Source organism: Anopheles funestus, chromosome 2RL (assembly GCF_943734845.2).
Source record: "Anopheles funestus chromosome 2RL, idAnoFuneDA-416_04, whole genome shotgun sequence".
NCBI lineage: Eukaryota > Metazoa > Arthropoda > Insecta > Diptera > Culicidae > Anopheles > Anopheles funestus.
This window is the reverse complement of record NC_064598.1, coordinates 30402215-30429801: the sequence shown is the minus strand read 5'-3', so window position 1 is coordinate 30429801 and position 27587 is coordinate 30402215. Positions and strand designations below refer to the sequence as shown.

Below are 27587 nucleotides of genomic sequence, written 5' to 3'. Positions count from 1 at the left end.
AAGGTGCCGATCGACTGACACTTGCGAGTAGCACATTAGGCAGAGTAGACACAGGCTACCAACAGGGAAAATTCAAAGGTTCCACGATTCGACATTTGGTCTAATTCATCGAAGTTCACGAACGATCGAATCTCGTTGGAATCGCCCCTCCGTACTGTTAAGTGGACGCGTGATCAAGCTAAAAATTCTCATTTAGATTAGATTACCGAAAAACTTCGATATACTAAAAGAAATTAGTATTTGTGCTACTTATAAAGAAAATCAGAAGTAACGTAAATGATAACGCACTTAACCAAATCAATCGCAAAAATTGTTGTTGTGCACAAAAACCTTAGCACAATCCCTCCGTTTTCACTCATTGCATAATGATCATCAAGCCACAAGCGTAACGACACGTTACAATTGCAGGTCATGATCTTTTTGGTTTTTATTTTTCTTCAATGAGTCATACCACGGTGTCATTCACGCACGGAATAAACTTGAAATCTTCCACTCTGTCGTGTTCTGTCGAATGGCTAACGCAAAAATCGTACGATCCACAGTCTGCAGGATAACTGGAATAACGAGCTGGTCAGAATTGGGTCACGCCAGGATGACCCTGAAAGATAGCAGCAGCAGCAGCACCACACGATCGACCCCGAGATTATGACCCGCCGTCGATGCTGACAGCACGGCGACAGTGATGATGATGCGCCGGGCCACTTACCACGTAACAGACTTATCTCCCCCGGGCGCAACGATATACGTGCGCCAAGTGCACGGTGCATATATGTGCGGGCTTTTCCTAGGCGTGACCTTTCTTCCCGGCGGTGGGAACGGTCCGGAAGAATGCGGTACGAGCTCGCATGCCGAAGGACTGGGGTGTGGGTAAATAAAACAAAAATTTTGCGAACTACAAACCAACGACGGTTTTGTTTTGGAGCACAAGGGTGGAGTGGGGGGACAGTTCCTGTAATTTGTAAATATTTGGTGCGAACCCGAACGGTTTTGCTGCACCCGTCAGCAACTGTACGCACAAACCGTAGTGGGCCCGTGCGCCGCATTGTGTCTCTGGTACGGTCCGCGTCGGCGTTACTGGGCGTTAAGTTATATCTGACGTGTTTTGTGGCTCGCGCTGCTCAGTCGCTAGCGGTCGGTTCCCCGGTACGGTTGTGTTCGAACGAGTTAGCAAAATCATTCGGGGCCGTTGGGCAGTTCGGTGCAGTGTGTGACATAGAAACGTGCAACACATCCAGACCAGAGATCTTCGCGTGTAAAACTCAAGTGAGGAATACTTGCTTTTATTTAGTACTCCGTTAGTGTGAGATGAGTTGAAAGTAGATTTTATACACCAAAGACCGAAAGACAACTTAGAACATCAGTGCATGAAGTGATCGTACTCGTAGATCGAATGGGAAAATCGTGATCATAGCACAGTGCAAAGGTACAATATTCTCCACAAAACACGTGCAAACAACGTGTTCGTATGGCATTACGTTACTACTGGTTGTCCACACGTGTATTAAAGTGACATTATAAGCCATGGAACTAAGAATCTCCGTGTGTTTAGGTTTTGCGAATCTAAACAGTGAACTAACCCTTGTGTGATGTGAGCGGTGGAAAATGTGACTTAACTGTCGAGATATGACCGTGTTTCGTTACTAATTTGCACCGTGTTTCGATACTAATTTGAACAGAGAGTTATTCGTTTGCATATTTTTGGGTTGAGGGGTTTTTTTTACAGAAAAATATTCCTATTTTTAACATACGTCAAGTGTATTGTTTTTTCTTATCGTGATATTGATAATGAAATTGGATGATCCTAGGGTTTTTTGTTCGAGCGATAGTATATTCTTTAGTGGATGTTGTTATTTTCTTCTTCTCAAGGAATTGGTTATGGACTGGAAGACCTTCGAAAGAATTCCGTTCGGTTTAGTAGCGTTTTTTTAAATCACCAAACAAAAGATTCATTTCGTATGGAGTCCTTCCAAAGCTATCCTTCATCTTAGGTGAGACCAAAGCCGATAGCAAAGTCAATGGATGCTGCTGCTTTTATCGACAATTTGCGCAAAAAAAAACCAAGAATATGCTATTTGCTCATGTATAATTCATGGTGACACTTTTTCTTTTGCTTAAACACGCTTGCCGAGATATGCTGATGAGAGTTCGGTCGTTCGTTTTAGTGCTAAAATTTATTTCTCTCCAGCTGGAATCCAACGAAGAGTGTATTAATGCTATGCCACCGGCTTTTTTTAATTGGAATACGATCAACATTATTCACCGAACGCCTTTATTTTATCACTTACGGCGATTAAAATTGCATAGAATTTTTTTTATGGCGATCGCTCAATCGGAAAGCATTTTTGTTGCTTATTAAAATAAATTAAATTATTTAAGAAAAAAGAAAAAAAAACACTTTACCTCCTATCACTAGCAAAGAAGATGAAAAAAGATGCTCGTCTGCTAGCAATAAATAATGCAAAGTTGTAAGGACCTGTGTTGATAGATTTGAGAAGTTGATTAGATTTGGATTCAAACTAACAACGTAAAACATGTCAAGAAATTAGCACACCACCCCGTACATAGTGCAAATGATTTATAATGCATTTGCATGCCGTAGGCGGAATGATGACTCGAGTGTGTTGCTTATTGCAACAGCAGCCACCAGCTGCTTGAGTGCCATTCCTTTACGCATCTTGTACTTAAGCAACCCATACTTACGCCAAAAAGGCGTACGTATTTTCTCTCCACACGGACACTAGGGGTGGCACTGTTTTGTACATCTTAATGACAAATTTATCACCTCATAATGTAACCCTCCACAAGCGGACAAATGCACCGGTTGTGATGCCACCCCGGCTCTGACCACAAGCAATGGGTCGGAATGAAATCGAAAGTGTTGCAATACGCAATGCATCTTTGCAATGCAACACCAACCATGGAATAAGAAAGTGTGCTTATGAGAAAGGGTGGAATACGTATTATTTGCTATTTTTTATGACATTAAATTAAAGCTAGCTTTGGAACATATTTTAATAACAAAAAAAATTTCTAATTTATAGATCGAAGTTTAACACACAATGTGTTTTATATACCATGGCAATTAGGTACTCATATTGAAATGATGCATTGCAGAGGTTCTGTAGCATTTTTTGTCAATTCATTTGCTTGCCTTCGCGCAACGAAATGACGGCAAGTCATTCCTGTTTGCGTATAGAACGCGTCACGACTACCCAATGAAGCTACCGGCCATTTGGGTGGAAGACGGATATATGTACGACAGTATTAAAAACCCTTTGCTATTCATGTCATTCACAGTCCAATGAGACACCAGTCCAGTCACATTGGCATACCTTTCGCTTACTAATAACCCTGATGGGCCGATGCCGTTTGTTTCCTATTTATCGCAGTACATCAAACATTTGTTTGTCGCAGTCGCAAAAGGTTTGTCGCTGTACAACAAACATTTGAACCATATTGTGGTGCCCTTGCCAATTCCAATTTTATCACAAATAGCTACTGACAACGCAGCTTAGATGGTATAGAAAACTGAAGAAGGAAAAAAAATAAGGGGGTTCGTCGCTACCGATATTCGATCGAAGTCTTTTGTTTCGGGTATCATCGCGAGGTGAACGACCAATGGGTGCGCATTTGTAATTAGATTAGCATACGCGTTTTTCGTTCATTTGCAAGGTTTGTGTGTGTGTTTTACAGCACTCCCCAGCAGCTTTGACCTTTATTAATAATTTCAAGTCCATGATAACCGTCGTTTCTTAGCTCCAAAACTGCGAATGAAGGATGCACAATAGTAGATGAATCCCCGAAACCGGTATCGTCCTATTGCCAGGGACATTCGTTACAAACTGGATCGTTTTTTTCTTTATCATGCTGAACTTCATTAATTACTCCTTCCCATAGACATCCGGCTATTTGGATCTTTATCTTTATTTGGAGATAGTGATCTGGTTTTCCTTTATCAAAATAAGGTCCAAGAGTATTATGTCACAATCCGTTTTTCTTTTGTCCATCGCACCCCGTCCTTGGCCTGCTGATGCTGCAGAATTCAGTTTCAAGATCAAGATTTATGAGGGATACGGAAAGCGAAGAAACAGGACAATGCCAAATGTGACCGAATGCTCCCGCTGTGTGCTATCTTCTTTTTACATTCTCCCAAGGGCGACTGGTTCCGTTTAAAGCTTCTTAGGTTCATCGGATCGACCTTCCCCCCTTCACCAGTATTGCCCATTATATCAGTACGATTAACACTTTTCTTTCCAGTTTTCCTTGAACCGATGGCAACGATCACCCTTTCTTTACACCGCATAAATCGACGAGAACTTGATAGCCAGACAAGGCATGTTCACGTGCCTTCAAGACAAGCTCATTTTGTTAATTGATTCTTTTTTTTCAATATCTCTCAAGACACTGCCCTAGTCTTGGGCTGTAATGGCAATCAACTCATTGTACAATAATGAGAAAAAATATTTTATTTTGTGAACCATAGTAAGAGTTAAGTACGTGGTAGTCCAGAGAAATTTATTATGTATAATAAGTTATCAATAATTGTAGGTCACACTTAAGAGGACAGGACTGTAACCTGTAGCGTTATTGATTACTATAGGCGATCGTAATGCGTTTTTTTTTTGTTTCTCAAAATCATTGTTTGCACTAGTTTACTATTCGCTTGATCGTACTTGAAACACTACCAACGATATTTGGTCTCGCAAGCCGATAAATATCGAGATCGTGTAGGTAGTTTAATACACGATTTATTGTCGGCTGGGCGTCTTGCAAATGCTAAAAGACTAAGTATTGCACAAACATGCCATCAAGAATTTGTTGAAAACTCGCATTGGACTCGCTCAAGACGTCCCCAATACAGCAGAAGACAGCAGTTGCGTAAGGTCGATATTGGGGCCTGTGGTACGTTTTGTTTTGGTAAAATAGTGTGGAAGGTTATTGAAACTTGTTTCAGTTTTACCACCTTTACCGTCGTATCAGGATTAACAGCTATGTCCCAAGGGTGCATTGCTGCAGCTTGGTATGGAGTATTGATGCGCTGCTACGGCAAAGTGTTAATAGAACTAAACCATAAGTGAGAAAGGCCCGGCGATGGAACTAGTAATATTCAATTGATAAATTCATCGACCCGCTAGCTTAACTCCAGTGATATAACAGCACTTTTCGGATTGGACGTTTGTGGTGTTAGTCGATATGTTAAGCCATTGGGCAATACCTTTTTTGCCAAAAACCAGCACGAACGGAATCATAACATCAAACAAACCAGTGCAGAAAAAAAAAACTGCCAGACCAGTTTTTACATATATCAAACTGGAAACCGAGGACGATCACACCGTGCGAATCTTCCTAGGAGGGGAGTAAGATCAATATGTATGCAAACGAATAGCGTGCGACACATTACGTCGAGAGATTCGGACGGTGATTGATAGCTTATGCTTTTAATTTGATTAGCTTGTAGCTAGGCTTTTGGGATAGAAATAAACATTGATCGTTTTGTTGTAGCAGTAAATAAGTTAAAATTAGCAAACTTGATTCTATTTTATATACAAATTTGTGTTTTTTTTTGTAATGCATCTTTTCCGATCTTTGTTTGCGGTGGTATATGACTCACACACTACGTCCAGCATCGATCGACAGTTAGACTGTAATAATATGGCATTACATCATTCACGTTAAGCATGCGGGTACTGAGTAAATAATTATAACTATTTGCCCCGTCGATTGCATCTCCATTCCAGGATACGGTCGATCACGTGACTCAACCGGAGCTTTATTGTTTACCGGCCTGTACATCCACAGTGCACACGGTTTGCCACGGATCCGCCAACAGCACGGATCCGACAATGGACGACGGACGCATGGTGACGATGCTCCCGGAAGTAGCATCGTCCAGCATCGCCGAATCGTATGCCGGGCGTGCGATCTTCATCACCGGTGCGACCGGTTTCATGGGCAAGATCATGGTGGAGAAGCTGCTGCGCGAATGTGGCGATATACGGTGCATGTATCTGTTGATTCGTGCCAAAAAGGGTATCGATCCGGTCCAGCGCAAGGAGGAGTACGTGAAAAATATAGTGTTTGATCATGTGCGCGAAAAGTATGGCGATCGGTTGGCAAAGATACGGCTCATCCGGGGTGATATACTGAGCGATGGGTTAGGCATCAGCGAGGAGGATCACGCCGAGCTGGTAGAGAACGTTGAGATGGTGTTTCACTGTGCCGCCAATGTTCGCTTCGATCAACACATTCGCCAAGCGGTGGATATCAATTTGAACGGTACGATCCGGGTACTGTCGCTGGCAGAAAAGATGCGCAAGCTGGTATCGTTCATACACGTTTCCACCTCGTACTGCCAGTGCAATGAGGCGGTGCTGGAGGAGAAACATTATCCCGCACCACAGAACCCGGAAGGCATCTCGAAGATGGTTGGTTTGCTGAGTGATGATGTTTTGGATCTCATTACACCAAGGTGAGAAGTTTGATCAAAGCTGATGCCATTTAGACACGATCTTACGTTATACTTTTGCTCTCTCTCTCTCTCTCTTCTCCCAAAAACTAGACTGCTTAACAACCTGCCCAATACGTACGCTTACACGAAAGCACTAACGGAGGATATGGTTTATCAGTATCGGGGCAAGCTACCGATCGCCATCGCCCGACCGTCGATCGTGACGGCCGCTATGAAGGAACCGCTTCCGGGCTGGGGTGAAGGTACTAATGGACCCACCGGATTGCTGATCGGTGCTGGCCGTGGTGTGATTCGCAGCATGCACTGCAATGCCGAATATTTGGCAGATTTTATGCCTGTCGATATCACGATGAATGCCATCATTGCAATTGGCACAGAGCGTATGAAAAATCCGCGTAAAGACGACGTGATGTACTACAATCTTGCCTCGTCGGCTGAAAATCCCATCAGCTGGGGCGAAGTGCTGGAGATGGGTCGCAGTGTGCTGAACGAGAACCCCTTCTGCTTCGCCTTGTGGTATCCAGATGGTTCGATAAAGTCAAACTACCTCTACCATCTTCTGTGCGTTATCTTTTTTCACTACTTGCCTGCCTATTTGATAGACTTTTTGTTTGTGCTGTTACGTCGAAAACCTTTGTAAGTTGAAGTCACCAGTATTAAGATCACATTGGAAATGCATTGTGGATATTAATCTTCTTTTTTTTACTTCTTTTGCAACGTGTTTCTCCAGTTTGGTAAAGGTACAAAAAAGGATATCCGCTGGACTGACGATACTCCAGTACTACACGACGAAGGAGTGGATTTTCCGATGCGACAATGCAAAATCCTTATACCAGCGGCTTTCACATGACGATCAAAAACGGTTTTACTTCGATGTAACCGAAATTAACTACCAGACCTATCTGTACGATTTCATCCTCGGTGCACGGCAATACATCCTGAAGGAAGCGCCGGAAACATTACCGCAAGCAAGAAAGCTACTGCGAAAGTAAGATCATCCTTTCATCACGTTCAATTCCAACTCCCAAACGCCGAAATGCTGACATTCCTCTTCTATCTCCACAGACTCTACATCATGGATAAGATTGTGCAGATAGGATTGTACGCGTTGGGGCTGTGGTTGTTCTGGACCTACTTTGAGGTAGTTACCGGTTCGATTCAGTTCGTGTTTGATACTGCAATTGCGGGACTGCGGGGCAGCTCCGCCTCACCAATCGCAACCATTCGACAGGGTCTTTGATTTCATTCGGTTATAACTGCACAGAAATTCATTTTCTGTATCGTATATCAGTGAGTTCGTTTTTTTTTCGATGCGGCGCTTAAATGTGAAAGATAGATTTTAAGTGTTATTAAGCGCGTAATTATGATTTGATTTACGTTTTCTCTTGGGAGTGTTTAGGCACAAATTATCTACGACGGCACGGCAATAAACTCGTACGATAGAACAAATTGCACTACCTCACTACGAACGTTCTACAGCCAGTTCAATAAACAAAAAAAAAACAGACGTAATGCAAGCTTGTTTGCACGATCGCAATACTGCATCAATGAAATTGTGTGCTTATCGGAATATTGTTCATATTTACCGTATCAATAAAGATGTTTATGAGTAAAAATGCGTTAGAATAATTTAATTAATTAAATACAAAATTGTACGAACGGAAACATATAATGATGAGTCGAGGCTCGATGAGGTGTTTATTGCTTGATGATTCGCACAAAAAGAGAACGATTCTACCGGCTACCGATCGCACGATGCTGTTTCTTTGACACACACGTGCGCACATGCAGTTATGAGTGTCGTATCGCCTGTATATAACGCCTAGTCCTCTGCTCTGGTCCAGTACCGATATGCCTTCTCCTTGGCATATAACTCCTCCGGGGGTAAGAGTCGAGACGCCCTCGTCTGACGGATGCAGTTGTTCGTGAGGCTCATCATTCATTTTTTTTTTTACGTATCATTTTTTCATAAACGTTATAATAAGTAATCTTAATACTAGCCCTATCTAATCCCTAATCTTTACTGCTTCGCTTAAGGAAGAAGGAAGATAAATTTGTCGGTATACTTTCAAGACTTTACAAAATTAAAGTGTGGAAATATGACTAATTCTTATTTCTGTAGTTTACAAACGGAATACATAACATTACAAACAGATACAATATGTGCTTAACTTTCAAGTAATTTCAAAGAGATCATTCAATTCTTACAGTTTTGAGTCGCTTTATCTTACTCTTATGCCTTTTTACTCCTCTGATATTTTCGAACGTTTTTTCTTTAACATTTTTAGCTTTAGTTTTGATCGCTCTTGGTTGAGTTTTTGTCCTGATGTTTGGAACTACGAATACGTCTGCAGACTCCGTAATAGATGGTGGAGAATTTCTCTTGATATTTCGGTTCAGTTGTCGTTTAACCGCGTTATCTAAATTGTGTTTTGCGTCACAAAAAAGGCGATTTGCTGTTTCCAAAATCTGTGCTGGGTTATCCTGATTTGTTTGGTTGAACGTTAGTTCATTTGGTGTGAACTTTGTGGCAGAATGAATTGTATCATTATATAAAGCTACTGCTATTCTTATCATGGATTTTACATCATAGCCTTCATATTTGCTTTTGTTTGAATTATAAATCTCGGTGATTGTGCTATGTGTTTTTTCGATCTGTCCATTTGATTCCGAGGATGACGCGTATTTTAATGCCACTCTTAATGAACCCAAGTAGTTTTTCAGTTGAGTCGATCTAAAGGTTGTTTCATGATCCGTTATAATCTCTTTTGGTAGGCCGTATTGCGCAAAATATTGAGTAAGTTTTCTTTGTACTTGAATGATATTCTTATTCTTGATATGTAGCATTTGAAGATGTTTAGAAAAGGAGTCTATTAAAGACAGGAAACTTGTATTGTTAATGATATAGATGTCCATGTGTATCCTTTCTAAAGGCTTGTTGGTTATTGGTCGTGGAGATATCATTATGTTATAAGGTTTACGATCAAACTTATGAATGTTGCATATTTCGCAGTTATTGGTGAATAGTTTTATCTGCCTTTGCATATTTGGAAAGAAGTATGCTCGTCTAAGTTTACATTCAACTTCTGAAATGCCGCGATGCGCTCTGTTATGTTCCGTAGTAATGAGAATATCTTGCTTTTGTGTATCCGGTACATCTTCTACTATCGTTTGTGTTAATATGAAATGACCTTTGATAGAAATATTTTTTTTGAACGTATCTTGTACTAGCTGAATCATATTTTCTGGGGCATGAATTGCAGTTTGCTTCCCATTATGGATACTTTGCAAATGACGCCTAATATCTTCCATTTCGAAATTTTGTTTAGTTACAATTATCCTATGGAAATTCGGAAATGGGGTTTCTTTTACAATCGATGGATCCGTATCTGATATTTTGAATATCAACTGATTTCGGTAATAATTAATGGGCCTCTTCGTCATATGCATGAAATGATCACTTGAATCTTCAGCTGAATGAATGGTCTCACATGAATTAGTTGTTTCAGAATTTGTAATTTCCACGGATTGCATTTTAACGTTACAGTGATTTTGAGCTAATGTTTCATTCGTATTGATTTCTTGGGGTATTCTACTAAGGGCATCGGCCACAACATTTGTCTTGCCTTGTTTGTACTTTACTTCGTAGTTATAATCCTCTAACTCCAAACGCCAGTTGAGTATTTTTGAGTTTTTGAACGATGTTTTTATAAAAACTAAGGGCTTGTGATCAGTTACGAGAGTAAACTTGCCTCCATACAGATATGGTTTGTATTTTCTAATTGCCCAAATTATGGCAAGCGCCTCCTTCTCGGTGGTTGAATAATTGCATTCTGTTTTGTTTAACGTTCTGCTAGCAAATGCTATTGGCCTTTCTTTGTTCTCTTGCACTTGCGACAAAACTGCGCCAAGTGCGAAATTACTAGCATCCGTTGTTAATATGAAAGGTAAATCGAAATTGGGATAAGCTAATACTTGATCTGAGGTAATGATATTTTTAAGTTCATTAAAGGCTTTCAGAAAGTTTTCGTTTTCATAGTTTACTATTGCATCTTTTTTTAGGCAGTTAGACAAAGGTTTAGTAATTTTTGCATAGTCGCGAATAAATTTTCGATAATAACCTGTTAACCCTAAAAACTGTTTAAGCTGTGTTTGAGTTGTAGGCAACTTCCAGTTAGAAATTTTATCTATGATTTCGGGGTTGGGTTTAACACCTTCTGAGGTTATTATGTGTCCTAGAAAATATGATTCTTTCTTCAGAAACTCACATTTATCTAATTGTATCTTCAGATTGAAATTTGCTAGTCTTTTGAGAACGGTATCTAAATTTTGTAAGTGAGAAGTTAAACTACTGCCAATAACAATAATGTCGTCTAAATAGACAAAGCAAATAGAGCCAACAAGTCCAGTTAGTATGTGGTTCATCATTCGCTGGAAAGTTGCGGGCGAATTTTTCAAGCCAAATGGCATCCTAGTAAACTCAAAGTGCCCATGTCCGGTAGAAAAGGCTGTTTTTTCCTGATAAGCAGGATCCATTTGAATTTGATGGAAGCCGGACTTTAAATCTAATGTTGTGAAATAAGATGACTTTCCCAAGTTATCGAGAATCTCGTCAATTTGCGGTATAGGATACCGATCGCTAATTGTTTTTTCATTTAATTTACGATAGTCTATAACGACCCTTATTTTTTTTTTGCCTGAGGCGTCTTTCTTTTTTGGCACCACCCAAATGGGTGATGAATAAGGACTGCTAGAGTGAACAATTATTTCATTATCAAGCATTTCTTGAATTTGTTTGTCTACTTCTGGTTTGAAATGGTGCGGGAAACGGTAAGATTTCGTATAAGTTGGTTCATTATCTTTAGTGATTATTTTGTGTTTTATAACACTTGTAGAAGATAGTTTTTCTCCTTCTTTTAACAACACTGAAGAGTTTTGAAGAATTGTATTTACTAAACTTTCTTTTTCTAACGGTGAAAGATGTTCTGTCCGAATTAAAGATTCTATAATTCTGTTATCTATCTGTTTACAATTCCGTATGGGAATAGGAGTAATGGTTTCAAAGTTGTTCACATTTAAATCATAAGTTCTTAAATCTGTTGGTTGATTTTCATCCAAACTTAGAACGCTAACAGTTGATTTGCCTTTTTCAGCTTTATATAAACCTGGCTTAATTAAACAATTTTTGTACAGAATTTGAAAGGATGGTACTAACCAATCTCCGTTTTTTAAAGTATTGATTGTAATGAAATTATTGTACAGTTTTTTCGATGGGAAATACTTGGAAAAAGGAATAGTAACTTCGTTAATGATAATAGCTTCCTTTGCATAGTTGATTACAGATTTGTTTTCTGCTAAATATTTTGAACCCAGAATTCCATCAAAGAAGTTGTGAAAGTCCACTAAATAGAACGTTTGTTTTGGCAATCCAAAACCAAGGAGATTAATCGTTCCCTTCCTATCAATGGGATGTTCACCCGTTATGTTTTTTACACGTGTGTTATTTATCGGCACGGTTAAATGTTCTGGAATAATTCCATTTCTTAAAATATTTTTATTGGATCCAGTGTCTATTAACAATTTCAAATTTCTTTTGGTTTTCGTATTCACACAATTTAAATATGGAAGAAAGTCTACGAAACTTTGGTTCTTGTAGCGACTTCCCAAAAATTTGTCAAGATATCATCTTCTTCGCAACTTGAAGCTTCAGCTTCAAGCAATGGTATTTCGTTATTATTCAAAAAGTTCTTATTGGTTGTAAACCGACTTTTAGTTGATGTATCAACTTCCATTTTTTCTGTTGGAGCTTTGTACTGAGTTTTCCTAGGAAAATTGGTTTGAACATTTGGTTGAGTTGTCCCCTGTGTATTTGTAAAAATATTTTTACCAATCGCATTTGCTGCATAACTGTTCATTGTTCTGTTAGGTATAGCAGTTTTCTGATTTTTCACTTCGATTAATCGTGAAGAAATTTTTTCATTTGCGGTAAATTTGCACAGGAATGCATAGGCGCTTTCAATGTTTTCAGGCTTAGCTGCTTGCGCGTAACCAAAATATGGATGCTTTAGTCCGGCAATGAATGCGGCTAGCACATCTTCTTCAATGAATATGCAAATAGCTGACCAACTATCACTATAAATTTTATTCTGCTTTGCGATCGTTTTAATGTTAAGCATTATTTCTTTTGTTTTTTTGTAATACGAATGGATACTCATATCATCACTTTGTTTATTTGACCAAAGCTGGGCTTTGTATGTGGCTAGTTCTTGGCGATCGCCAAAAGCTTCTATCAAAACTTTTTTCACATCATTGAAATCTGAAGGAGTTCCTGCTAGACATAACGCGTCTTTAGCATTACCAGAAATTTTATTTAATATCGACTGAACGTAAATATTATACACTTGGCTGCTCACTAAATTTTTGAAAATACTAAGCGTGTTTTCTACCACTATTATCCAGGACTGTAGCTGCTTACGATTTCCATCATACGAAGGGATCGATTTGATTGGATCAGGGATCCGAAAAACATCACCAACAACAGGAGTAGACAGAACAGGCATTGTAAAAGAGTTTTGAGAACACGTGTTTTCAGGGTTCGTCAACCTGTGCAGTGAATTTTCATACGATTCCTGTTTTGCGGCTATCTGTTGAATATTCTCATTTAAAATGTTTATCTGCGTCATTAATTGAGTCAAAATATTATTCGCTTGTGTTTGCGTTTGCGATTCGTCGAGAGACATCGTTCCTAGCGTAATATCAAAATTTACTATCGGAATATGTGCTAAACTATCGGAATCAGTAGAGTCGACACTGTCACTATATTCACTATCACTGACGGGATCACGCCTGGCGGATAATATCTTATGCAGGTCACTCATACAAACGCACACGCTACGAAAGAAAAAAAAATTACACAGCCCGTCTATCTAGTAGTGCGGTTTTGTGCCTAGATTTTGCGTCTATCTAATAGTGCGCTCAATCTGTAGCGTACACGGAGTACTTAGCTCTTTTTATTATTTGAGGTTAACTCAAAATGTGCTCAGGTGGAACAAAAGGCAAAAATCGTCTATTTCGTATAGCGATTTAGCTTGCAAAATTTTGCGTCTATCTAGTAGTGCGCTAAAATTAAATTCCAATACGAAACACCTCGTTATTGTTTTGTTCTGGAGTCAACGGTCACACACAAAAGACTCCGTTGTAAGCACGTGTTTACAGGACGGCGGCACCGCAAATCACCCGAACTTTAACAGTCGAACGGAGATGAAATCACGTTTAAATTAACACAAACGAATTTCGGGTGCACTTATTCAAAGATTCACTTTCACTAGTTAAAATCTTCTTTCGCACTGTTTTTACCTGTAAATTTTCAAATTGTACTCACAACTACCGGCTGCGCCAATGATGAGTCGAGGCTCGATGAGGTGTTTATTGCTTGATGATTCGCACAAAAAGAGAACGATTCTACCGGCTACCGATCGCACGATGCTGTTTCTTTGACACACACGTGCGCACATGCAGTTATGAGTGTCGTATCGCCTGTATATAACGCCTAGTCCTCTGCTCTGGTCCAGTACCGATATGCCTTCTCCTTGGCATATAACTATATATTTGTTGTTTTATGAAAAAAGGCCTTGCTTATCGCTATTATGAGTCAAATTTGCCATTTCTTTATTTTTGAACAGTTATGAAACGAATTAAAGCTGAATGAATAAGAAATTGGACTAATGAATACAAGGATTGAATAGAATTTTACCACACTACCATTGATTTGTTTTCTTATGCTGATTCCAATCAATCTTACATTTTATCCATTTTTTAGAGAATTCTTCTAAGCATGGCAAATAACACAACTCCATTTGTAAATACGGTTTGTGCTGAACATGGCATTTTGTTTTTATTAAAATTACTGTGATTTTCCGTACAGATCGCACCTTATTTTGCACTGCGAAACCTACATAGTACGATCGATTCATGACTACACACACACACACGGAATCCTACCATATTGCTATTGCCACTGTAGAACTAGAACGTTTTATTGTACGACACAACCCAATAACATTGGGATATCCTTTGGGATTATTCTTTGCGCTTAAAGCAACGTTTACCATCTTGTTTCTAAGGGAATTTAACTACACTACACCTAAACGAATACACGGGAGAAGTGGTGTAGGTATTTCTCATCCTACAAATATTTACATACCTAATATATTTATATTTACAATACGAGGCCAATACGACAGCAGAATACTTTAAGCACGCGTGTTTAACGATGATAGAGCAACTAGAAATCTCGTCTGTACACAGATTCCACAGGACCAGAATCGCATTAAATGCAACGGCGGATAAAACGCGCGTTCGTTGGGAACTTAAATCTCATGCGTGTGTGTGTGTAGAGGTGGTTTTGTTTAGGCGAAAAGTAAAATGGGAGAGTTGTGGTCTGAGATCACACCACCTAGTTTGACTGGTGCGTACAATTGTCTGGACATTTTGCGATTCATAAACCGTGATAACAACGTAACATAATACCGCTTGTCGGAACCGTTGGCTTACGATTTAGCTCATCTCAATAGAACACTTTCTTCAGCTGTTCGTAAGCCGTATTCATGATACCCCAGCTGAAGAATGCACGGGTGCAGTTCATACTGACACCTTTGTATACATTTCTTAGCTTTCGATCCCGCTCATTATACACCTGCATTAATGCTGTCCACATATTGTCGTAAGGACCTCCAACACGGCACTGCATGGTCACCTTTACCACGTTCAGTGGATAGAACAGCGAACTGATAAATGCACCGATGCATGCTCCCGCAACAAATTCCTGGGTACGTTGTGAAAGTATTGTAACCTGCGGAGGGCGACCCGAAAGATATAAGTAACGATATTTCCTCTCTACGAGCGATGACATTTTCTCCTTTACTTACCCGTTTTGGTAAACGACTGTCGGCTTCCTCTCTTAATACAAAAAACATAGCATTAGATGGTCCGTTGCGCCAAAGAACCGGTACCAATCCACGGTACAATTCTTTGATTCCATTTTCGAGCATGATTATTCTAAAAATGTTAGAAAAACGTTATAATTTTACACGTTGCTTCAAACCGGTTAGAGATACAACTTACTTGAACGCATGATGAGTGTTTCGGTATTTTTGATGATACGCCGCATCCGCCAGCAGTGTCTGGACCCGTTCGAAAGGCATCAGCATCGCTTCGAATGTTCCCGCCACCATTCCAGCAACTGTTTTCGCTGTGTACGGATTCACGTGACAGTACTCCACCAGTGGCCGCCGTGTGCTATCGTACACACCGAACATTAGCGACAGGGATATAGTTTTCTGGGCCAAAGGTGGGAAAATGCCACGATACAGATAGGTCATTCCTTCACTACGCAGCTGCCCGAAGGCTTGCGTTAACTGCACCCCGTGCAGCATTTGCCGGAAGATCATCTTGTAGATCGGGTATGTTACGGTAATGTTGACGAAGGCGGCACCCCAACCACACGCAAACTCTCGCCAGCAGAAGATAGGCACCGCGGGCGGATTGGCCACGGTCGTCACAGTTGGGGGAACTCCGGTCGGCTCAGCGCGAACAATCGCCATGGTGATCGCAAAACAAACGCTGTGTGTAGACAGATCAAAAACAAAAGCTGTTGTTGTCTCCAACAGGTGTGCGTGTGTTGAAAATTTTCGCAGCGATTGTTCCGCACTCGCATAGCAGCATGGCTATAGAATTCCAGTATGTATCGTCACCAGGCAGGTAGCGGGTTCCATATTTCCATCCAGCACACGTGCAGATATGCCGAAATTCTGGTAGTTATGTAAGTGATGACCACCAGGTGAACAATATTGTTTGTGGGTTTGAGGCCAAATTTGGACAACAACAAAATTTGGTCACTCAAATCACATGAGCGATCGTGCCGTAGCCAACGGTACTAACTACTTCTGCAGATTTCGCGGGTAGCCTCTTGAATGGATTAACTACACTTCGTGCATTTCAAGCTTGTTTGTAGCAGCACACACTGATAAAAATGATTAGATCAGCACCCTCCGTGTTTGAGAACAGTTTTGTATTTTTCTTTACCATTTTTTTATTTGGGCAATGGATAACGTCATTATCAGCTGACAGGTAGGTTGACAATGTGTACCACATCGGACATCACAAGTGACAGTCTTGAGTATGTTGAGGGCTGTGGATTGCAACATAGGGGCATCAAATTCCTTATTGTAATATACTGCAGTGTCAGGTCCGCAACCGGTATCATTGTGAAGAGCTTTCGAAATGTCAGAGTGAATTATGACCCTTGGACATGACAGTGTGCTGCGCAACTGTCATGCTGAATAAAGATATTCGTTATTGGATCGTTGTACAAGCAACATCTTCCGTTCTTCCGTTCTTCCGTTCTTCCGTTCTGTCTTCCGTTCTTCCGTTATACCTTCCGTCTTTGTTATTAGGCTACCAAAGCCTCCTTCCGAAAAGTTAAATCTTCCGTAATACATCGGTATTACATCTCAGAAGTGGGATTCGCCCCGTGCTGCCGTTGTGTCATCTTGGTTTAGATCATGCCTGGTCGTGATGAAATGTTGGGCGTTCTGTCGGATGCGGGGATTGCGGTTCCCCCTTCCGCTACCGTTGCCCAGATCCGGAGATTGTTTGCTGAAATTATGGGAATTGACGCCACACCGATACCAGACGAGGAATCAGCTTCCGAAGCGCCTTTGACCGATGCTCCTACCACGTGCCTGTCCGCCATTTTGGACGCTTCGAGTGCTACACCCGTGAAGCGCGATGCCGCCATTTTGGACGCCTTGAGTGCCACACTTGCGAAGCGTGATGCCGCCATTTTGGACGCCTCGAGTGCCACACTCGCGAAGCGTGATGTCGCCATTTTGGACACTTCAAGTGTTACCCCCGTAAAGTGCGGTGTTGCCATGTTGGACGCTACCGAAGCGGAGCGTGTTGATAGTGCAGCCAAAGAATGTAACCCGGCTAACAAATGCACCCAGGCTACTTACGATGACGAAATTCGCAGATTGCAGCAACAATTGGAGTTAGTGGATTTGCGCCGTAAGATTCAGGCTTTGGAACACCAGTCTGAATATGCTCCACCACCGATTGCTGACTTAAAGCTCGATAAAATAATCGAACCCTTCACGGGAGACGACGACAGATGTATCATCCAATGGTTGGATGACCTCGATTATACTTTCTCCCTACATCGTGTGAAGGATGCTGATAAATTCGTTCATGCTCGTCGGCTGCTTAAAGGATCTGCGGCTATCGTTGCCCAGTCATCTCGTGCCCTTACCCTGGAACAGTTAAAGGAAGAACTCATCTCAACCTTGAGTGTGCCGCCAACGGTTGAAGCCGTTCTTCGACAATTACGATCCCGTCGTCTCTCCCCAAAGGAGACCACCTTACGTTATGTGTTGGATATGCAACGTATTGCCAGCCGAGCCCCCATCCCGGAACCCGAATTGATCAACATTATCCTCGATGGTCTGGATAGCCCATCTCTTACTGCTGGGATGCGATTCATGGCGAACAACGTGGAAGACCTGAAGCCTATGCTTAAGAAATTCGAGACTATTCGGTCCAGAAGAGTCCCCAAGCCGACGACGACATCATCTTCAATTCCGGAGAAAGTTCCTGTTTCGACCAATCGAGGAGCAACGCAGAACATCATTCGATGTTACAACTGCTCGGAGTTTGGACATCTTAAGAGTGCCTGTTCTCGCCCCAACCGACCACCGGGGGCATGCTTCACGTGTTTCCAGATGGGGCATAACTACAAAAATTGCCCAAAGAAGGTCGCGAATGCTGCTGCTCATCCGGATCCAATTACTCGTATTGCGGGTGATGATAATGAAACTCTGGCATTAGATGAATTACAAGAGGTGAGTGTTTCTTTTCTCAAGTTAGGAAAACCGGTTGTGGTAGTAAAAGGAATACAATCTCTATTTGATACAGGTAGTTCTGTAAGTTTTATAAATGAATCCATAGTGCCAGTTGGACTCCTGGCTAAGTTAGCCCCTTCTCGATTTCGTGGCCTTGGGAACTCCCGACTTTATACTCGTGGTCAAGTAACGTGCCGTATAAAATTTAAGGAGGTGATCCTCAATCATTCATTTGTTATATTACCCGAGAACTCTATGGCCTGGCCAATAATTATAGGTAAAGATATACTCCCTTCGTTTAACGTCCGTCTTACGTACTCTAAGAATTACGTCTCTCTTATGCAACCCCCTCGGGGGGAAATTGAAACCCAGAACCAGGATTCACTAGATGTGGCAACCAATGAAATTTCTGCTATTGACGTTTATGAATCAGAAATTGAGCCTGATGTTGGCCCCACATTATCTTCAAAGCAATCCGCTATTGTCCCATCAATCATTAAGGAAAATTATCTCGACGATTCTATTCAATGCACTCAGTTAGTAAACCATAAAATGAAGATCAATCTCACTCATCAGACTTCTATGGCTCACGTGGATGCATTAAGCCGAACTGAAGCAGTAGGTGCAATTAGTGAATTAGACCTCGACTTTCAACTTCAGGTAGCTCAATCAAGAGATCCTTCCATTGACTCTTTAAAACGAAAACTCGAAGTCGGTCCTGTTAATGGATGCGTCTTGCAAGAGTCTCACAATATCTCCCATGTACTTAATGCTACAGCCTCTCCCCAAGCGAATGGTCAGGTCGAACGCGTTAATCTTGAGTCCAAAACAGAAGACGTTAGTCGAGACCTTAATCGTCTCCGTTCCGAAGCACAGGAAAATATCGAAATATCGCAAAATCGAAATGAGCAATACTTAGCCGATAGGAACAAGCCAGCTCCTAAATTCAACGTAGGAGATCTAGTAGCTATCAAATATACAGACACAAGCGGTGTCAACAAAAAGCTTAACTGTAGGTTTCGTGGCCCTTATATAATTCACAAAATTCTTCCTCATGACCGCTATGTCGTTAGAGATGTTGAGGGATGTCAACATACACAAATGGCCTATGATGGCGTTCTAGAAGTTGATAAGCTTAGGAAGTGGGCCACTAATACATAAATATGATTAGGTGTGTAATTAAGTAGAATTGAGGTCAATCCTAAGTCAGGATAGCCGAGCTGTAATATACTGCAGTGTCAGGTCCGCAACCGGTATCATTGTGAAGAGCTTTCGAAATGTCAGAGTGAATTATGACCCTTGGACATGACAGTGTGCTGCGCAACTGTCATGCTGAATAAAGATATTCGTTATTGGATCGTTGTACAAGCAACATCTTCCGTTCTTCCGTTCTTCCGTTCTTCCGTTCTTCCGTTCTGTCTTCCGTTCTTCCGTTATACCTTCCGTCTTTGTTATTAGGCTACCAAAGCCTCCTTCCGAAAAGTTAAATCTTCCGTAATACATCGGTATTACATTATCATCAAATTTTTATCATAAAACAAAATGCGATAAATTTCTAATGTTGGAAACTTATGAGTTGATATAAATGTTGACCATTATACGTAGCTACGACTTTCCGAAATGCATCAACAACATGCCTGCGAAACAATAAATGGACCATTTAATTTTAATAATATACTTAATGCGCTTGCTATGCAGTGTCTACGATTCTCTCGCATAAAAATAAAACTGTTCTTTATTTATTTCTCCGTGCTCATGTAAATTCAATTCACAGCATGTTGTTTTGTGTTGCTCCCAACTGTCAACATAGTTTGTCAAAGAAATGTATGAAATCGAGCCGTGGTGCGACCTCCTTTGGATACACTTGAAATAAAGTTTTTTTCATCACACCTGCTAGTGGAAAATTTCATGTTTTTCGCTAGATTATGAGAATAATTTACGATTAGTACATCGTAATTGTTGGAGTAATCGTTCGGAGGAGAAAACATGTTGCGCCTAGTAGAGTGAGAATCGATAATCAACTTGCAATACGATCTGTGACACGATTATTTGGTTTGTACCTTGTATTGATTTGCTGGCAGTGGAAAGGTGAACAAAGTGCTGCAGAAAACTCGTAGGTTGTTGAACGAAAAAGAAAAATTACGTGTACTGTACGTCGTACATTGGTATTTCCAAGTTATTACAAAGGTAAGCTTGGGTAGGATGGATCTGTGCATATAACCTGGATAAGTAATTAGAAAAGTATTGTTTCAAGGTCGTTGCAGCTCGTGTGTGCAGCTATGTCTAGTCAGATTCCGCCACTGGTATGTCATACACCTCCACCTATAGACTTTGACGCGGATGACGATGACGATGATTACGGATCGGATATACCCGAGGACGATGTAATTGGCATCGATGATCGAAATGGGACTGACTGTCCGGAAGATGATTTTGGAGACTTTGCAACAGTACTGCCCGGAGCCACGAATCTGGATCCGATTCCTACCGAGGCTGTGATAGACAATGAAACGGTGGAGCTTTCCAGTATTTCGGAAGCAATCGGAACTAAAGGCATTTTTCCAGCACGATTAGGTTCGGACAGTCCGCCTTCCTTGATATTGCCACCTAATGAATATAACGAAGCAGGCGTTGATGAAACAGCTGGCAACGAAGTCGGAGACGAAGACGAAGAAGATATCGATTTTCAACCATTTGGTAGTCCGTCGCAACCACCTGAACCACCACCGGAAGACAGCATCAGTCTACCATCGTTGCACTTCGATGCAGATGTGTCAAAGTCGGAGGATGATGATAACGTACCTGTTCAGCCAAATGCCACAAGCTCAACATCATCGGGTTCAGGAATCGAGACGGAAGTTGACTTACCTGTTGCAGCAGCAGCCGAGCGTACGACACCCGTGATACAGGAGTGTGGACGGTTTGACGATAACACGGAGAATGATTTTACGGATTTTACAACTGCCTCAAATGAGCGATCGTCAGTGGTTTTAGAAATTCCTACCGCGAACGACGTTTCCTTTGAGTTAGATGATTTTGCTCAGCTCGAATCGACACCGTCGGCCGATAGTAACTTCGTATCACAGCAAAGCCGTGCTGACTTTGCCACGTTCGATGCCGATTTTAGCAAGTTTGACTCGTTTCAAGCGTCATTCCCGGCGACGATGGATGATGTGGTTCCGGTAAAGACGCCAGTGGAGGAAACTAAATCCATGCCGATTATTGAACAAACGTCCGTTAAAAAGTTACACGATCTACAACCACCGGATGATGAGTTTGACGATTTCCAGGAGTTTGCTACCTTTTCCGAGCAACCGATTGCCACAGTATCAACGCAATTTTCGGAAAAAGCTGATGCCACAAATAAGGTGGAAAGAAAGTCAGAATCATGTATTTCAACTGTTGAAAATGGAAAGCGGAACATTGAAACGCCATCGACTGGCAGATTAAGTAATGCCGTGAATGATACCTCGGACGTTGAAGATGATGATGATGATTTTGGAGAATTCAGTGATTTCAAACAACCGGAAACAGTCAGCACACCAGCCGTACCACCAATTTGTACTTTTTCCATGGATAACGTGCACAAGCTACTTCAAGCAATGTTTCCGAGCGTCGTACCGGAATTGCTTTCAACAGACACGGGACAGCAAACAACGGTCGTGAACAACATACCCTACAATAAGCTGCATTCCCAGCTACAGGACTTCGACAATACGAACGCACTTACCTATCAACATAGCAAATCGTCCAGTAGCAAAACGCTCGTAACGGCTCTCGGCATCGATTCAAGAAATATAGTAAGTGTTGAGTGGTCTATTACGTTGACGTAATATTAAATATACCCATGTATTGCCTTTTTACAGATGTACGGACCTAAATGGAACAGCTCAATGCCAAGGTTTGCAGCAAATCTCAGTTTCAATCCGCTGGAACCCCTCAAACCGATCACATCGTCAACGGCAAAAGAGACAGGTCCTAACACCAGCGAAAAAAATGCCAATATCGTCCCAGCCGCGAAAGCCACTGGCACATTTTCTGGCGGGCTTGATCCATTGCAGGCTAATCCCGCTCCAAACACATCAGTTCCGGCGGCACAGTTTGATTGGAACAGTTCGGGTTTGGTTAATCCACTGGAAGGTAAGCATGTTTTAGACGCTCCTTGTTCCCTATCCCGTCGAAAGATTTTTTTTCTTTTATGTTATTATTGTTACAGCAAAGCATTTTTTATTGTTTCTAAAATGAAAATGTCATTACCATCACTACGGCTTGGCGTATTTTGTTTTTTGATATTTTTTTTCTTCCACTCACGTGGTTGCACAATTAGCATATGCTAGCGTGTCTTAGCGAGTGCTATTTTCACTGTTTTATGTTTCTACTGTGAATACGTTTTTTTTTGTATAATCTATAAAGCAATGGATTTATGCACCACATTTTCTGTGATCCTTTCTTGTGTGCTATAAGGCACCATGTGAAGGCTTCCTCTGATATTCTTTGATTCTTTGCAAAACCATGCATTCATCATCTCATTAATATGAATTCTTTGTTAAAGAATCGCTCAGCTTTCTTAACTGTACATTGCATGTGAAGAAAATGCAAAATAGTAAGTCATATAATAAATAGGCCAAGATGTGTAGTTGCCAAAAAAAATAATGCAAAGTTTACCAAAAACCTGTGACTAACTTACATAATCCACATCGGTATGGGTATTAATCCCTATTAAGAAACGTGTTTCTCAACTGCTGTTTCTTTTTTCTGTTACTTTCTTTTTCATGGGTCTTATGATTTTTATTTTTTGGTTAATTTATGCGAACCATTATCGTGAATAATAGACATAGTGCCATATCGTTCCCCTACACTCACGTGCACATTCATGTTTGCTGCGCTAAATTGATTTGTTTTAAGCAGTATGTATTTTCTTTTCTTTCTTTTCCCCTTTTGCCTTTCGAACAACTTTTGTAATAACTGTATTTTTGTAATTAAATGAAAATGCCAACCAAACATGATCTCATCTAATGAATTCCAACAATGCGCCCCCTACCGACAAACCAACCCTCCTACTTTCCCTTAGCATCACATGCACACACATTATTATTGGACCTAGAACAGCTAGAGGTGATGGCAAGTCTGAAAGATAAAATAAATGTTGATTCCTCCTCCTACTCCCCTGCACTCCGGTCCACGTGTAATGTTGCTAATACTGTGCAACTTTATTCGGCTACAACAACGGCCACAACGATAACTACAACAACACCTTTATTGTTACCATCATCACCTTCACCAACTTTACCACAACCACTACCACTACTACCAACACCAACACCACCACAACCACCAACAAAACTGTCGTCCTCACTGCTTCTGTTGCCAACTACAATGAATACTACGCAAATGTGCAACGACAATGTTCAACAAACGAAAAACCACTGCACCAAATCGCCGGACACTGTTGGTATGGACGGTGGTAACAATACGGCCCTGTTGATGGATTGTTCCACTACGTTGTTTGTCTTCGCCAATCCAAACGACGATGATTGCGATCTGTTGATATCCACCGACCCAATAATACCGTCCACCACGGTTACCATGACAACAAACAACACTGCAACCACGCCACCGGATGAATTGGTTTTGATCGATGCTCCATGCGCTTTTGCGGTTGGTTTGCAATCGATCGTTCCTTCTGATCGTACGCAAACGTTTGACGATTATTTGGATCTTAGTAAGTTGCGCTAGCCTGTTGCCCATCGTTGATGTCGTGTTTTCTTTTTTGTTGTGTTTCCTTCCTTGAGTTTGTATCCTTGCATGGTTTATCACCTTCTGTTACAAGAACGCTTTCTTCCGGTTTTTCTTTTGTTAAATATTATTCCCGATCTGAGTGATGTTCCATATTATTCCAATGTGTAAAACAGAAATCAAAATTCTACCAGATTATCCTTACTCGGTGATGAATTATTTGTTGTGTATTTGCATGATTTTAATACTTGTGTTGGTTGTGTTCATTAATTCTTACTCTAATTATTAAGTACAATTAAGCTTGTGATCAATTTCGCTTCGATTTATTTACGGTGCATGTAAATGTGTATAGGTTGGTCATTGGAAACCTAAGTTTGTAAATTTATTGGATATTAATAATTATAACATTGTATATTTTATTTCTTAAAACAACCAAGCATGATCTAAAAGAAAATTGTTTTTTACTTTGCCGTCGCTATTGCACACAATTGCGATAATGATGCTTCAAAATCAAACGGATCTACCATGTTCAATAATGACACATCATCCATTCTTATTTCGACCGATAGGTGTCCAGGAAATGCTCCAAAAAGCCACTACTGGTCAGCCCGAGGATGGGCCAAAGAGCGAAATTTTGGATCCGCAAGTCGCAGAAAACTCAAGCCCGATTGTTGCAGATGACCTAGCAGTAAAATTGTCCTCGTTTGTAGCAAATCCGGCAAAAGCGTCACATCCGGAAGAGTACGAGGACATTGGATCACTTGATTTTAGCGCCGGTAGTAATGGTAGTAACAATGCTCAGTATTCTGTCGCACCACAACCGGTGCATCATGAGCAGCAGCTGGAGGAGCAACTAGAATCCGCCACACCGTCACATCATTACGTTTCATCCCATCAGCAGCAACAACCTATGTCAATTTCATCCTCTCCAAACAGTGTGCCTGTGGTGCGAACGATAAAGCTTCCAGAAACACATATTTTCACACCCAGTCGGGGTGTGACACCAATCTCGCGCGATATTACCGATCGTGACATTGTTGTGCGTGAATATCACGACGTAGAATATAGCTTAGAAAGGTCAGCTGGATCTTCGATCTCCAGTAAAAAGGAATCGGAATTCGATGAGTTTAACGACTTTCAATCGGTATCCGCCCTGCCACCGGCATTACCAGACACAGCAGCTGCCATACATGCGATCGGTTCTGTCAGACCAGTCATTGGTCGATCACCCACAGAAGAGCTGGAAAAGCGTAGACAGGAACTAATTGGACAAACGAACAGTATGGCGGAACGTATCGATAATCATGATGATGATGCTGATGATGATGATGATGAGTTTTCGGACTTTCAAACGGCAGTGCCGTCAATGTCGACGGTTCCTCCGGTGAATAAACCCGTTTCAAACGTTCAGAATAATCGATCAAACACAAGTTCCCCGGTGATGTTGCTCAGTCCCGCGATATTGTTACCTCAGCAAGCGAACACGGCCATGGAGAAAGAATCGCCTAATGCACGCAAAAATGCCCCGATGGGTTCGATCAATTGGCCCGATCCTGGAATTGATCCGGATGAATTGGCTCGGTTTGAAGCAGCGTTTGCAAAACCTTCCGTTTCTGCGCCGTCTGTCGTGGGAGCATCTAATGTAGCGCGCAACCAAAGCATAGTAAGCACCCCGAAAGCCTCAGTTGAGGAGGATGAGTGGTCGGATTTTATATCATCAAAGCCAGCCACGGAAATGTCCATCAAATCGTCCCCTACTAGCTTACCTAATGCTGGAGCTCCGTATACAGGTAGCGAAGCGGAAACACAGGAGGAATGGACAGATTTCATCTCTAGTACCGCGGGAACGGTCGGTGGCTATACATCGCACAATCGTCTCTCGTCTAGTCAGAATAATTTCAACTATCCACGCGCTTCCCCAGCAGTTGGCGGAGCCAGTGGAACGAAAGCATCAAGTTCATCCTGGTCTAATCAACCGCAGCTACCCCCGCCACAGTTTAGTTCATGGAATAGTAACAGCCTGTACTACAATCCGATGTCTTCGTTGCCTTTAACGAATCAACAGCACCCGTCTCAGTATGTACCACAGCATCATCAGCAGCAGCAGCAACAATTCTACAATCGGCCCGAAATGACTGCCATGGTCTTTTCTGGTGCTGCTAACTACAGTGGTTCACCGAAAGTGCCAACCAACCCTCAACATCATCATGCGCCAATGGCGGGTACTGGAATGTCGCCTATGATGTTGGGACAGCAGCCACCTATGCAGCTTCTACCCGAGCTGTCGTTTATAACACCTAATGCGGGTGGACACAGTGCGGGCACGTCCGGTACCAAACCTGCGACACATTCCTTTCTAAGCAACGTGATATCGAGCAGTAGTTTTACGAAGAAATGATTGTTACTTAACCACGGTTACGATGGAAGCCGTGCCGACAGTGAAGGAAGCGGAACGGAAGCGTGCCGAAACCGGCCAGACCGAGGTCGCTATCGTTTGCATCCCAATAGCAGTGCGGCCGATTCGACTGGAGCAACCGTAACTGTGGGGGACATAATTATGTAAATACACACCGTGCAGATTCCAACAGCGATGAACGCGAGATGCGTTAGGCGCCCTTTTTGTTTGTCGTTTTTAGCTAGGGAGAATATTTATGACATACCTCTCATGTATGCAACTGCAGATACGCAAAAGGAATACAAACTCTCGCGAACACATGCATAGATGGATGGCATCTGTTGTCGTATTAACCAAAAACAAAACAAAACAAAAATAGCGAAATCTTCGAAACCCAATTATGCTAGTTGTGGAGCAAACTATGTGAACTTGCTTGCAATCGTGATAAGTCAATCCTCGTGCCCCTTCCTGAAACAAAGCAAAACTAAAAGTATTTAGGTCATGGCTACCAGTCGAAGTAATCTTATATCGACGGCATCGTACTTAGTAGGATTTTACGGCATACTGTTGACATGGTTAGAACCATAATTGTAGGTTGTATGTTTTATTTATGTATTTCTGGTTTTAATTATTCAATGAAAAGTTTATTATGTTTACGACATTAGCTGGTCCACCAACAGATCACATATCTTTACGAGTCGAAGTTATTTGCCTGCTTTCCTTGATTAAACATTACTTCACCATGCATCACGGTTAATATTTTATTTGATCTGATAGTTATTGCAGTGCGACTGACTGAAGGGTCGTCGCAAAAGATATTAGCGTAAACGCGATGGCGGGATAGAATGAAGATTTAAAAGAACAAAATTTTGATGTTACACAACATTATTGATGAGTCGGCTGGCTTACCGTTTATCAACTTCCTAACCTGGCACTTTCAAGCAGGAGGATTTCTGAAGAGAAGGGTTTAAGAGAACATTTCAGTTTTCAGTTCCACATTCCGTACGTTATTTTGTATTTGCTATCTAAATATAAATTGATCAGATGGTTCTTCTTCATCAATAATCGTAACACACGTTTGGCTGATTAT

At 41.4% G+C, this 27587-nt stretch overlaps 4 protein-coding genes across 7 annotated transcripts; 3 read left to right on the top strand and 1 right to left on the bottom strand.

Moving 5' to 3' along the window:
• The first annotated feature begins 1073 nt into the window (after nt 1–1073).
• On the top strand, nt 1074–8085 carry LOC125765794 (putative fatty acyl-CoA reductase CG5065). Of its 2 annotated transcripts, none has more exons than XM_049431269.1 (5): nt 1074–1263; nt 5739–6469; nt 6560–7105; nt 7200–7457; nt 7535–8085. In XM_049431269.1, exons 2-5 carry the CDS (start codon nt 5844–5846, stop codon nt 7707–7709), a joined length of 1605 nt encoding a protein of 534 aa, XP_049287226.1. In that variant the 5' UTR covers nt 1074–1263; nt 5739–5843; the 3' UTR covers nt 7710–8085. The 2 variants fall into 2 exon arrangements, with proteins under 2 accessions (XP_049287226.1, XP_049287227.1); XM_049431270.1 differs by having other exon boundaries at nt 1074–1423.
• Nucleotides 8086–14332: 6247 nt separating this feature from the next.
• Nucleotides 14333–16596, bottom strand: LOC125765819 (mitochondrial nicotinamide adenine dinucleotide transporter SLC25A51). Its single transcript, XM_049431305.1, has 3 exons — nt 15593–16596; nt 15397–15526; nt 14333–15320 (listed from the first exon to the last, which is right to left on the bottom strand). Exons 1-3 carry the CDS (start codon nt 16069–16071, stop codon nt 15036–15038), a joined length of 894 nt encoding a protein of 297 aa, XP_049287262.1. The 5' UTR covers nt 16072–16596; the 3' UTR covers nt 14333–15035.
• Nucleotides 16597–16720: 124 nt separating this feature from the next.
• Nucleotides 16721–19882, top strand: LOC125765803 (uncharacterized). Its single transcript, XM_049431281.1, has 2 exons — nt 16721–18366; nt 18440–19882. Exons 1-2 carry the CDS (start codon nt 17032–17034, stop codon nt 18449–18451), a joined length of 1347 nt encoding a protein of 448 aa, XP_049287238.1. The 5' UTR covers nt 16721–17031; the 3' UTR covers nt 18452–19882.
• Nucleotides 19883–20227: 345 nt separating this feature from the next.
• LOC125765760 (mucin-17) lies at nt 20228–27568 on the top strand. 3 transcript variants are annotated; one of them, XM_049431212.1, is made up of 5 exons: nt 20228–20553; nt 20631–22166; nt 22233–22506; nt 23438–24088; nt 24672–27568. In XM_049431212.1, the coding sequence occupies exons 2-5, from the start codon at nt 20646–20648 to the stop codon at nt 26498–26500; spliced, it is 4275 nt and encodes a 1424-aa protein (XP_049287169.1). In that variant the 5' UTR covers nt 20228–20553; nt 20631–20645; the 3' UTR covers nt 26501–27568. The 3 variants fall into 3 exon arrangements, with proteins under 3 accessions (XP_049287169.1, XP_049287168.1, XP_049287170.1); XM_049431211.1 differs by having other exon boundaries at nt 20229–20553; nt 20621–22166; XM_049431213.1 differs by lacking the exon at nt 23438–24088 and having other exon boundaries at nt 20230–20553; nt 20621–22166.
• The last annotated feature ends 19 nt before the right edge of the window (nt 27569–27587 follow it).

Bases quoted from the DNA above. Each gene is read 5' to 3' on its own strand.
- LOC125765803 (XM_049431281.1), top strand. From the start codon at position 17,032: ATGCCTGGTCGTGATGAAATGTTGGGCGTTCTGTCGGATGCGGGGATT.
- LOC125765760 (XM_049431212.1), top strand. From the start codon at position 20,646: ATGTCTAGTCAGATTCCGCCACTGGTATGTCATACACCTCCACCTATA. The intron at 22,167-22,232 runs GTAAGTGTTGAG...GCCTTTTTACAG, and splicing joins GCATCGATTCAAGAAATATA to ATGTACGGACCTAAATGGAA. The intron at 24,089-24,671 runs GTAAGTTGCGCT...TTCGACCGATAG, and splicing joins TGACGATTATTTGGATCTTA to GTGTCCAGGAAATGCTCCAA.
- LOC125765794 (XM_049431269.1), top strand. From the start codon at position 5,844: ATGGACGACGGACGCATGGTGACGATGCTCCCGGAAGTAGCATCGTCC. The intron at 6,470-6,559 runs GTGAGAAGTTTG...CCCAAAAACTAG, and splicing joins TTGGATCTCATTACACCAAG to ACTGCTTAACAACCTGCCCA. The intron at 7,106-7,199 runs GTAAGTTGAAGT...GTGTTTCTCCAG, and splicing joins CTGTTACGTCGAAAACCTTT to TTTGGTAAAGGTACAAAAAA.
- LOC125765819 (XM_049431305.1), bottom strand. From the start codon at position 16,071: ATGGCGATTGTTCGCGCTGAGCCGACCGGAGTTCCCCCAACTGTGACG. The intron at 15,527-15,592 runs GTAAGTTGTATC...TAACATTTTTAG, and splicing joins AACACTCATCATGCGTTCAA to AATAATCATGCTCGAAAATG. The intron at 15,321-15,396 runs GTAAGTAAAGGA...CGCCCTCCGCAG, and splicing joins ACAGTCGTTTACCAAAACGG to GTTACAATACTTTCACAACG.